Genomic DNA, 12,398 nt, shown 5'->3' on the forward strand with positions numbered 1-12,398 from the left:
AACAGCACCACAAAAACCCAGTTCTGGCACCTGGATCCTGCTAAATTTTGGCTACAAATCCCAGAAATGGTGTCATCAAAATAAAAAGCAAGTGTTGCTTCTACTAATCAACTGAAAAATCTGGACCTGGATAAATCCCGATAAAGGAAAGATGCAAAAACTCTAATTTGGCGCTGATATCTTGCTGTATCCAGCTAAGTTTTGGCTACATACCCTGCTTATAGTCTAAATTTAGTACACATGCAGTTTCTCCTAATCCATCAAAAAATCCAGATCCCTATGTATGAATCTGATGGTACAGTTTCTGGGTTTGTGGCCAAAATTTGGCAGGATCCAAATGCTGGATCTGATGCTTTTTGTGCTGCTGTTGTACTGGAAGGTGTTGGTGTTTGGTGTGCTATAGAAATGGACAAGCATGTTCTGTATTTAGGCAGTAGAATTCAGGGGTTTGAGGCCAAGTCTTGGCAGGATTTAGCAGGATCCAGATGCTGGTCATGGGTTTTTGTGGCACTGCTGTGCAGGGATATATTTGCATCTAATGTTTTTTGTTCCTGGAATAAGAGAGAACCAAATTGGCTCTCTATTGAAGCAGTGGCATTTGCAGGTTGGGGGCAAAAAACTGTCTGGAACCAGGTGCAGGATATGGGTTTTTGTGGCACTATTGCACTGGGATGCTCTGGATTCTTTCTGAGTGTAAAACAAGCAGCTGCACTTGTTCTTTACTTATGTAGTAGCTTTAAGGGAGCTAGGACCAAAAATTGGGTGGACCCACCAAAATCCGGCAGGATCCAGCTTTTACCTTTTTCCCTGAGGGAGAGAGGCAGCCTGACTGACAGGCAGAAATCTGATCCTGTGAAAGACACAGAGAGCCAATGGGAGGCAGAGATCCATCAGTTTGGACTGGAGGCCCCTGGAGGAGAACCAGAGGAAAAACCACCGAATTGAGCTCTGTCAGTGGCGCTTACTGCTTCCAAGGGGGAAGTGCTGGGAAATAATTAATGTTTTTATTAAATTTGGAGGGAATTTTTTGCAGCCGATCGCCTTGCGTTACCTTCAGGTGGGTCTTTCCAGCAACTTTTTACGTAGCTCCAGATAATTGCATGGTTGTGGGTTGCAAAAATGATCCTTTAAACCAGGATAGCTGTGGCTCGCTCGCTCGCTCGCTACTCCCGTTAGGTGCAAAGCGAGTCATGTTGTTCGCCATTACTAGTTCTGCACCCGTTTGCGAATCAGAGCTGCCAGTTACACAGATCGCTCTAGGGATACAGCAGGAGTGTAAATAAATACCTAGCCTCTTGTTTTGCTTTCCGCTGCTGTAAAAAGTGGGTTTTGCTCCGTGTTTTAACCTGGCACTTGCTTAGAACCCAGGTGAAAGCAGGGAAGGGAGGGTTGTTTTTATGAATGGGACTCTTTGAGGTTAATTAGCTATGCAAATTCAAGCAGTTCATTCATGGTTTCGTTTTTTTTTTAAATCTAAAAGCCATCTTGTATTCCCCTCTAGGCTGATTGGAGAGCAGATCCCGAGGAAATCTTCAGGGCAAATGCCCAGAAAATAAAAACACTGAGCTAAGACTTGTGGAAGAGCCGCAGAATGGATGGATTTTATGACCAGCAAGTGCCTTACATGGTCACCAACGTGAGTGATCAGTTCAAAAGTTGGTGTTTATTAACTTGACTCCGACTTATTTCTCTGGGGGAGTTTTGCGTCCATAGTATCTGCTTTGTTACCGCTGTAGGGACGACTCTTCATCTAGGGGTCGTGCCTGCAAGATGGGCTTATCGTCTAGTTATTTGAATAACGCAAAATATTCTTTAAAGCCAATTTTTGGATCATGTTTTTCAAAAAAGTAAAACCATGCACACGATCAGTAGAAGAGGAGGGCACCGGCAGCAGCTGCATGCAAAGTTTCTGGCTGTGTTTGCCTGCAACACCGAGAAGAATGAAGTTGAGGCAAACGTTAACACTTCTTGTTTTCAGGATTTTTGCAAGCTATTTTACAAATAACGTTTGGAAACAAAGCAGCCTGCTAGAATGTCCTTATCCGAATTCTCCTGAACAGTTTAAGCAAAGGGCATTTTTATGCTATTGGGTGCCGGATTGCTAAATATATATTTTAGTACTGTGTTGCAGCCGGAGCATATTGCAAATGTATCTATACTGGTAGAGGTATACATGGATAAATAAGAATGTGTTGCATCTAGGCACAAGTAGGAAGGATGTTAGGTACCCAGCATAATCCTGTGCTGTAAATTTGTCTGTAGAAATTAAGATAGAAACTGTAGGATAGTCATTTTCTCTGTGGAATATGTAAAGAATCCATGTAGGTTTTGTTTAAATGTGGAAATCTGAGGGTTGTGTGTGTGCGTGTTTTAAAGTAACTGATCTTTCCTGTTTATAGAATCCGCGTGGGAGAAACTGCAATGAGAGACCAACAAATGTCAGGAAAAGAAAATTCATTAACAGAGACCTGGCTCATGATTCAGAAGGTGAGGGCTCACTCCCTTCTCCCCCACCCCACCCCGCCCATGATTAATTTAATAATGCAGAGAAGCTAAATAAGACAAGAAAATTGCATTTACGGTTGTGACACAAACTGGCAAAGGCAATTAACTGGTAAAGTTGCTATTCCTTCCTGACTCACCCTGTTCTGTTTTAGATATTGTTGCACATATGGCTCATAAATGTCACTCCCTGAGGTGAGAATTTTGCAGTATCTGACACAGTACCACAAGTGAAGGATACGCTACAACCCAGCATCTTCACCTTCAGGCCTTGCCTACCCTCGGCTTCTTTCACATTTTCCACCACTGTGCAATTCCACTAGTGATAGCAAGAGGGCCAGCACTAGTGTAGACCAGCAGCTGGTATTCTAACCACGGTGCTTGTGCCGGGCTGGAGGGCAAGACAGAACACCAGCCGTTTCTTCTGGCCTGTCCCCTACACTGGCATTTGCACTGTTGAAACCACCAGTGGAGTTGGTGCTGGTGGTTCCTTCCATCCATGGGAAATTTAAGCAAGAAAGTCTAGTCTGGACCAGGCTTGGGAGGGCCCAACTTTTTGTAGTCCGCACTCATATAACAGCCATGTTAAAGTCAGTGGCACTAGTTGCGTGAGTAAGGTGAGCGTGATGTATTCCTACTTGACAAGGGTCAGTGTAGCTTCCACACACACTCGCCAAACACTGTGTGCACCCATGTAACCTTTCTCACAGTAAGATGAGCAGAGACCCCTGCATCGGTGTGCTTAAAATCCCTGCAAAAATGCCCGTTCACAGCACACATCTAAAGCAAAACCACTTGCTGTTTTTCCTTAGTGCCAAAATAAACACAGGGCATCATCCCCTCATGTGGACTAATAGCCTGTAACATTTAAACACATATCTGCCAATATCATAGGAAAAGGAAGTATCTTTCCAAAAGTTAATAACCTTCAAAAACATTGGCTCATCGGTTCAGACATCATGCTAAGTTTTAGCTCAGGGTAAATTTTCATACTGAGTTGCTAAAATCTCTGAAAATAGGGACCACAAATGGGATCAGATTCCGCCCTGACTTACACCCAGTATGACCCCATGCATGTCAGTACGATTGCATGGGATGTAAAGCAGCATAACATTTTGTCCATGGGCGAGGTGGTGCCACTTTAATTTCAAATCTATGTATGATGCTAATATAGTGGAATCAATATGTATCAAAGCAGAATTATCACTAAAACATAAAAGACTAACACCTTACTTAACTCCATGTTTAATAGAGCTGTTAGGTGTCTTTCCTTTTACATTTTGTTTGCTGTATTCTGCCCTTTACTTATTTGGATATGGTGTTCTAAAAAATCGAATCCCTACTTAGGCAAAATTCCCAGAGAAGTCAATTAGAGTTTTGCCGGAGTGAAGATTGCAGGAAGAGGCCTGTATTGTGTAAGGAGAAATAGATCATTTGAATGAGAGGTTATCATCTTAACTTCTCTCTGAGTTACTAATAGGCGTTATTTGCTATAAAAGCAAACTTAAAAGATTGTGATTATTATTTCAGGAGTCAATTAAATATTACTGTAGTGTGTATACCTCTTATGGAAAAAAGAGTAGAATAATCATTAATTGCAATCAGGGTCTGTTTTTTTTATCAGTATGTAAGGTTGCCAAAGTAAAATTCACAGACATTGTTCTTCAGGAAAATATTTTTTCTAGTGTGGTTTCATCTTATGGGAAGATTAAAGGTGTGCATCTTTTATATGTGTCTTTCTTTTTCTTCAGAACTCTTTCAAGATCTGAGCCAATTACAGGAGACATGGCTTGCAGAAGGTAAGGGGGAAAACTGCTTGTAAAAAGAGGAAAAACAACTCTGGAGAAAAAAAAAAAGTCCTGAACTTGCTGTCTTAATGTTCAGCCCAATTAATTGAGCTCTAAAAGAGCCACCTCATGTGTCATGCATACATTAGAGCCTCTGATGAGTTTGTCTTTGGGGACTCTGGGGCTGCTCTACCCAGTGTCATCACAAATTACCAGGAGAAATTGCTTCCAGCTCACAATCACATCTGCTTTTGGCAAGAACTAATGCACCAAGACTTCAAGTTCTAAGTCTCTGTTCAGATTTTAATTGCAATTGATCAGGTTTATATTATTGTACCTCGAGAGACTGCATACAGCCAGAACTGGGCTTGCTGTTTCCTTTACAGCAGCACATATAATTATTTGGTGTTCTGGTGGAGTACTTTTCTGATGGCAGAAATTAGTTTCTCTGGGTTCATCGGGACGGGATGCTTCAAGATTTAAGTGCAAGTGTCTTCTTTCCACCTTGTTCACAACACAGAACATTAGGTGTGTATCAAATACTTAATAAGGAAAGATTTCTTTTTTCATAAGCCTTTTGATATTGTGTATAAGTTAATTTTTTTTCTTCATGTCTTACTTTTTATAGGACTGTATATTGGGAACTAATTGGAAATCTGAGATTTGTCATTTTACATTTTTGGATATTTCAAGTAACCCTTCAAGGCTCATGATATTGATTGAGATTGATGGTTTTAAAAACACTAATATTGAAATCTGAATTTAGATTAGCTATTGAGATATGGGTAATAAAAAGGAGGACATACTGTTACAGGAGAACTTCAACAAAATTTAGAGGAGCTTTCTGCTGCTCGAGGTGTATTTGTTCACTTCAGTAATTTATGTTTATTATTTAATACTGTTTATTTTGAGTATGAAGATTCTTATGCATTGTCTGTCTCATATTATATTAAAGATTTTTTTTTGGTTGAACTTTAAATGGAAAACTTTTATAGCCAAATTGAACATGATTTTGATTTGAACTAACATAATTTCTGTGAATTTACCCTGATTTAGGCACTGTGGGTGTGCACGTGTTTTATTTTTAGCATATTATACTAGGATTATACACTATTGTTGTTTACTGAATAGATGTTTTGTTTCTCTGGGAGAGGGGAGAATTGCACACGACTGCTTACCATGGAAAGAAGGAAATATTGCTGGTGGCTACTTGGCATCAGGCTGATTTTTTGATAACCATGCATGTTGTTGGTCAAGCTGTTAGCCTGTAAGTTTGTTTGTTTTACTGATTGTTTTAATTCTCTTAGCATGAATTTTTGCCTTTAGTATGTGTCTTTGTCAAGATAGAATCAAAAATTCTTTAATGAAGTTATGGAATGGAGTTGGAATATAAGTATTAGTATATTTTTTAAATCACTGAAAATAGGGTGTATTGCAACAGGGTAGTCTTATACTATAATCATCAGATAAAACAGTGACTGTCTATCTTAAATGGTAATTTTATCAAGGATCTGTTACTGTGTCTAATCTCATTCATTTTAACAGTCTAGAAGGTTGTCAAAACACTAATTAAAAAGTATGATTTTTTTATGATAAAACAACTTTTAGTTTTATTTTTGGTGGCATGAAACTTCTTTTTGTTCCTGGAAATGATAAAAAAAAATTATTCTAAATCAAAAAGATTCTTGGCAGGTTGGTAATGTATGTGCAGAGCCGTTTAGTAAATAGAAAAAAAAAATGGAAATCAAGATAGACTTATGTCATTTCTGTCGGTATACAAAGGGTTGTAGTGGTGATTTTTACTTCTGAACTACTTTTGTTTCTTAAGAGTAAATGAATTTTTTTCAGTGCTCTTAAGTTTTCCCTTATGTTTTTAAACAGCGACTAGTTTGACAGATCAAAGTGAGGTGTCTAGACCTTTGTAAGTTAGGCTGAGGACAGCTTGTAAATATTGTTAATATCATACGGTAAGTATAAAAAGTTACTTTTTATCAGGAAAGAAATACCCAGACTGCTGAGTTTTACATTTATATTTAATTATATATTTCTACAGAGTATTAAACTTACATATTATACGTATTCCAGTATTATGAAAATGTTTTAGCAAAACTATAAATTTCAGACCACTACCATTTAATTCTCATTTAAAATAATCTGCCTCCCCCCCCCCCCCACAGCTTTACAGGCTTTGCAGAGAATCTGTAAGAGCTTAAGACAAAAAATCAGGACCCTGTTTCTGATCCTGTTTATAGCCTCTGACGCCTTTTGTAATTATGATGTTTTTAAAAAAATCTTCATAAATAAAAGTTTGTAAACTTGCACTAGTATTTACAATATACCGGTGTTAAGGATGCTATATTTTAGCTCTGCTGAAATGACTGCATGGATGACTTGTTTACCCATTGCTAGATTTGTTCATTTATGTCCTCCTGGACCTTCATAAACTAGAAATCTGCCAATTTGGCAGCATCAGTAATGTTTACATATTTCTTTTCATGATGCTCTGTAGCCAGGAAAGTGACCATGAAATTTTAAGAGCAATGGCAACTGACCAGGTTTCTCCTGCGAGTTCAGAACCCCATTGGGGAGTAACCAGGTCAGAAAATAAAGAGAGTCAAGGGAGTTAGAATGTATCAAGGGAGTTACAATGTATCACACGCGAAGAATGTTGCAAAAAATTATCAAGGCGCCTTTTGAACTTGGGACGTTTTAGCCAGCATGTTTTTATGGAACAGGGTGCTTTGTTGTTTTCTGTGAAGAATCTTAGTAATAAACAACTAAACACAAAGGGGTTTATTCTCTTCTCAGTACTTGTACACAACTTCTATGGTAAATAACAGGATTTGCAAATGTATATTAAAGGACAAAAATAATCCAAAGTACAAAATGTAAACAGATTATTGTATTAGTTTGTTTATGTAATATATTTATTACCACCCCCAACCCCAGAAACTAAATGCCACTTGTAGAAAAGTTATGATGTGTTATACTTGCTTCTGCAGTACTTGAATTCTACAAAATAAGTAGCTTTTTCTTCATGGTCTATTAAATGCATCAGGAAGAACACCCGCATTATTCTGAGGTAAAATTTAAACTGAATGTCATTTCCCAAAATCAGTAGATGGGGGATGGAAAATAATTTTGAACTATTTTCTGATGCCATAATTTGCAAGTGGAAGGATTTTAATAATTGTTTCCACTATTAAACTTGGAAACGAAGAGTTAAAATTGCTTATTGCCAGCCAAGACAAATATTGTTCAGATAATGTCTTTGTTTTTTTATTTAAGTACTGTGGCAGCTACATTTTGTCATGATAATATTGTATAATGCCTTTATTGATTCTGTATATTTGGAATTATATTGCAGTTGGCAGGTAGCAATTATTCAGTGACTTGAGATAAATTGGTTCAAATATTAATCTAATGCTATCTCATCATGGTTGCTTCTATGTATTCTGGAACAAACAGGAAAGAAAAGAAACTCTTCGCCACGGAAATCCTGCTATGCATTGTGGAAGCACTTGGGGTGGGAGAATAATAGACAACAGAAAAGCATAGTATTTATTAAAAATGGCTATTCTAGTATTTCTGTCACTAATTCCTGGCCGAAACTTGATAGAGACGAGTAAAAGGCTTCCAAAATCAATATAGGTAACTAAGCTATTCAATAGATTAACTTTTTAAAACAATAGATCTATATGATGGAGTCCCTTCTTTGGTAGTAACAATGAGAATTTATCACATAAAACTCATTAATATTTATTGTATTTTTTGATCTAGTGCAAGGTAATAGCTTTACAATAAAAGATGCAGGTAACGGGTTTGTTTTCTCACCGCAGTTTCTAGCTAGCCAGGCACAGCAGGGGTGTCTCTCCCAAGTTTTCCAAACTGAAGAAGGCACCCCACACTGATTTCTGTAAAACATTTATATTTCTGCTACCAATTAATGGTTAAATTTGGGATGAACTCCCAAGAAATGGTTTCCGTGATCTCTGCTACCATTGTCAAGTCTGTGTACACATGATTTGGTGTTTTCCAATGAATTATCCCTAAATGCACATATATGAAAGCGATCACTTAATCTGCATTGTTCAGTAATGCTCAAATTCCCATTTTTAACAGAATATAAAACTTTAGGGCTTGACCCTCAGCCGGTATAAATCGTAGTCGCTCCATTGATTTCAGTGGAGCTATGCTGATTTGCACCAGCTGTGGATCTGGCTTCTTAGCTGTCTGCTGCCCTATAATGAACCCCACCTTTGGTAAGAACATTAATCTGACTGTCGGGTATACAACCATTAAGTACTGTATCTGAATATGTATGTATTTAGTGAACGAACATGGTCAAACCGCTTCACATCTTGGTTGAAGTTTGCCAGCTAGGGAATGTTCTGAAAGGGAATAAAAACATGTTAAAGATGAGATTTGTAGCACAGTGAATCATTTCCCTTTTTTGGAGTTCTGGACAGTTAGTGGATTTGACTTTTAAATACTTGAAGTGAATGCCCGATTTCAAAAATCTCTGCACAACAAATGGAGAAAAATTGGATTTGGCAAAATGGTGCTAATCTTTTATAAAATTGTTGGTCCTAAAGGTGTGCCCATTACTAATCTGGGGGTTTCTTCTTCGATGAAAAAAACAGATTAGTAATTTTGTCCCACTGCATAGTTACTTACTGACTATGAAGGACATAGCAGATGTAAAATGTGAATGTGCATTTTAAACCAACTTCTATATTATCCTGCATAAAAGTTGAAGTCAAAAACAAAGGCCAGATCTTGCAAACCCCTCTTCATCTTAGTATAGATCATTCACACCAAGAATGGCTTGCAGGATCTGGCCCCTAGTTTTTAAGCTACACATACGTTTATATGTCAGAGCAGGTCACTTGGAAAAAAACAAAAGTTTAGTTGCTTTGACAGCACATCTAGTGTTCACTTGGTAATGATATTTGCCGTTTAGTATTCAAAAAATGGTTATTGTCATGCCTTATGAGTACTTCTATATTAACAACAGTTGATCCTTTTTTCATCTTTTTTTAAATAAAAATATGCTTTTTGTATTAATGTCTGTACTTTATATAACCTTCTAAATGTTCAAAACAGATATTGAATGAAACAAAGCTTAGGGGCCTCATTACTTTGTTTTGGGGCCTAAAACTTTATTTTAGGGTAAACTGGAAATAGTACGACTCAGATTTCTTCCTGTCAATTTCAGATTATTTTGCCACACTGAGTAAATCTTTGTTGCTTTGAAACAAATTGTGTCTAAGTCAAAAGTGAGCCTCAAGTTCTGAGAGGGGAGTAGTATAGGAAATGTTAGAATATCTAAAATAAGGTTCTTAAGTGACTCAAGAAGAAATGGCAAGCTCTCTACTTATCCAGCAACCTTACATGCATGCAGTGCTGAATTTCTGGCAGAAGTTTCTGGTTGGGAAATGAAGGGTTAAATTTTATTGCCTTTTCGTTTATTAAATATGTTCCTTAGTGGGTTTGTGCTACCTCTGAGACAAAGCAATGGAATTGGTGTGTTTATGCAGAAAGTTCAAGTTTACTTTGCTGTTGCGTTCTGGAAGGGTGTGACATGAAAAGATTGTGATTGAGGCCACATGGTTCATGCTGGACTGTGTTTTTGTGAATGGAGGCAGAACTCCAGTTCTGACTGCTTGTCTTGAGGAATTGCTTAGGAGATCAGCTGTCTCATTCACTGGCAGAAAGAATGACTCATACATCTTCTTCCTTGTTTGGCTCCAGGTCATTGTTACAGTGGCTAGAGCTGGTTTTAATTAAATATTAACTCCTTTTGTACTGGATATTTGTTGGTGGTGACTTTTTAAAAAATTTTTGTTTGCAGTGAAAGAGAGGAAATTGCCCTCCAGTGTCAGGTTAAATTGCTTTTCCAAGTTGCTTTCCATTTGCAAGATATATTCTAAGTTTAGCTTTGTAAAGTAACGTGTTAATATTATCTCTGAAAATCAAAAACAGGTAATAAGTATTTCTGTGCTTTGAACAGTTGCTATTGGCAAGTTGATTTTAATTGAGTAGGTGATGAGACTATACAATCCAAACGGATACATTCCCTGTAAAACTAGGATTATAATTAACATTATTGTGCATTTCCCACACACACACACACCCCGGGACATAGTGCTGTAGTCAGAAAGAAAAAAAACTTTGGGTAATAATCTCAGCTAAGGCGACTGGCTGATAGTACAGATGTTGCCCACTTCAAGTATGAGAGTCTGAGACTTGATGGCAGCTTGTCTATTAATGTGGAATGACCTGATAGAGCTGCTTCTGCTATTACCAATAAAATCTACATGCTTAATCTCCTTAAAAGCCTTTTATTGGGCTTTTCCCCTCCTCCTTTTCTCTAGATTCCTTAATTAAGTAGTGTAGGGAAATAGTCTCATTCTCTGCGTGGTCATTTCAGACATGTTTTCTAATAGTCTGCTAAATGCAGAGGGAAGAAGTTTTGTTGACTTGTGTCTTGTCCTGAATGTGGTGATAGAAGACCGCTGTAGCTGTTATGAGAGCCTTGTCGAATTGCAGTGTCTATGACTAACGAAAAGAAGAAACGAATGATATATCCATATATATATATAAATGTGCATGAAGTTGCAACATTCCCAAGTCACATTTTCCTTTCAGAGATCCAAGTTAAGCTGACGTTAACTGTGTACTTGCTGGTTTAACTTGTTTCAAAGACTCCCTTTAATTATCAAAACTCAGGGAACAAAAGTCCTCTTCTGTTTGAGTAATGTGGTGGTGCACTCAATCCATTTCCTTCTCATAGCTAGCTACTGTTGTAAAAAGTCCGTGTATTGGGTGGACAGTTGCTTGAATTTCTGTAATATGAATGCATGCATTTCAATTCTGCTCTGTTTTTTTTTTAAAAAACAGAGTTGAAAAAGGGGCATAAATTGACAGTTCTGATTGCCATGGGTCGTATGGCTAGCGGATCGGTGACTCTTATTTGTGTAGTTTTCGGGATGGGCTCACAGATTTATTTCCTACAGCATTTGTTTTATTTTGGTGCTATGTGGTTTTTCTAAGCATCCCAAGAAAAATGTACGGAACTATGTGTCTGACAATTTTTGTGCATTTTTTTTTATGTTAAAAGGAATTGCCAGCTTTGCTATGTTCTTCCCTCCCCTCCCACCCACCCTGCGTAGTAGCTTTTCGAGAAGCGCATACCGGCAAATGTATTTAAAACTATTATAGTTTTGGCTACATTAGTCACCTCCTATTTTTACTGTTCTTTTCTAAAGCGGTCTGTTTGGGTTTTTTAACTAGGTTCTTTTAACTATTAGGTGTTCAGTAGTACCTTTCAGTAGTCAGATCCAATCCTTCTCTCCTTCACCCCCGTGCAAATTAGGGGGGATAAAACCATTGAAGTCAGTGGAATTATGCTGGTTTACAGGTAGCGGCTAGAACTGGACCTTAAAAGAAGTTTTTGGTCCTACATTTCTCATTCTCTGGATAGGAAAACAAAGAGTCTGATTCACAACTAGAAAAGGAGTACTTGCTCTAATAAATTGCATGCTCTAATAAATTGGTTAGTCTCTAAGGTGCCACAAGTACTCCTTTTCTTTTTGCGAATACAGGCTAACACGGCTGCTACTCTGAAACCTGATTCACAACTGTATTACTCCAGTTTTATGCTGGTGACTCCACTGAAATCAATCAAACTGGCAAAAAGCAGTGGTGAATCAGGCCCAGAGGCTGGAGTTGGTAATTTGCTGCGAAGAATGTAAAATATGGTGGGCCCATTTCTGCAACCACCACAGATCAATCTTAAGTGGAGATATTCACATGTGGAGAGCCCATTTATTTTCATAACTAGACCGATATTTAACCCCCTGCTAGATGCATTTAAATATGACATAAAATTTTATATATATATATATATATATATATATATATATATATATTTCATGGACAAGGGATATTACATGGATATATCCTATTTATAAACAATAAAGTTAATGAATAGAAATGCTACAAGTTTATATGTGCTCCAAAATTTAAAAAAAAATTAGGAAAGTAAAAGATCACTATAGTAAAGTTTGTTAACTGGGAGAGCTTGACTTCAAGATTGGAGTTTCC

The 12,398-nt window shown here is 37.6% G+C and overlaps 1 protein-coding gene across 4 annotated transcripts in view; it reads left to right on the forward strand.

Moving 5' to 3' along the window:
* The first annotated feature begins 930 nt into the window (after window positions 1-930).
* The window catches only part of ETV1 (ETS variant transcription factor 1), a 73,987-nt gene continuing 62,519 nt past the window's right edge, over window positions 931-12,398 (forward strand). For 2 of the 4 annotated variants that reach the window (XM_084620504.1, XM_084620506.1), the window contains exons 1-4: window positions 931-1,057; window positions 1,502-1,636; window positions 2,400-2,487; window positions 4,254-4,301. In XM_084620504.1, coding sequence (XP_084476630.1) covers window positions 1,592-1,636; window positions 2,400-2,487; window positions 4,254-4,301 — 181 coding nt within the window. In that variant the 5' untranslated portion in view covers window positions 931-1,057; window positions 1,502-1,591. Of the gene's footprint in view, window positions 1,058-1,294; window positions 1,369-1,501; window positions 1,637-2,399; window positions 2,488-4,253; window positions 4,302-4,544; window positions 4,818-12,398 lie in introns of those variants that run through there. The other 2 variants (XM_084620505.1, XM_084620507.1) reach the window with 2 other exon arrangements.

Source organism: Lepidochelys olivacea (assembly GCF_965140295.1).
Source record: "Lepidochelys olivacea isolate rLepOli2 genome assembly, chromosome: 2".
NCBI classification, from domain to species: Eukaryota; Metazoa; Chordata; order Testudines; family Cheloniidae; genus Lepidochelys; species Lepidochelys olivacea.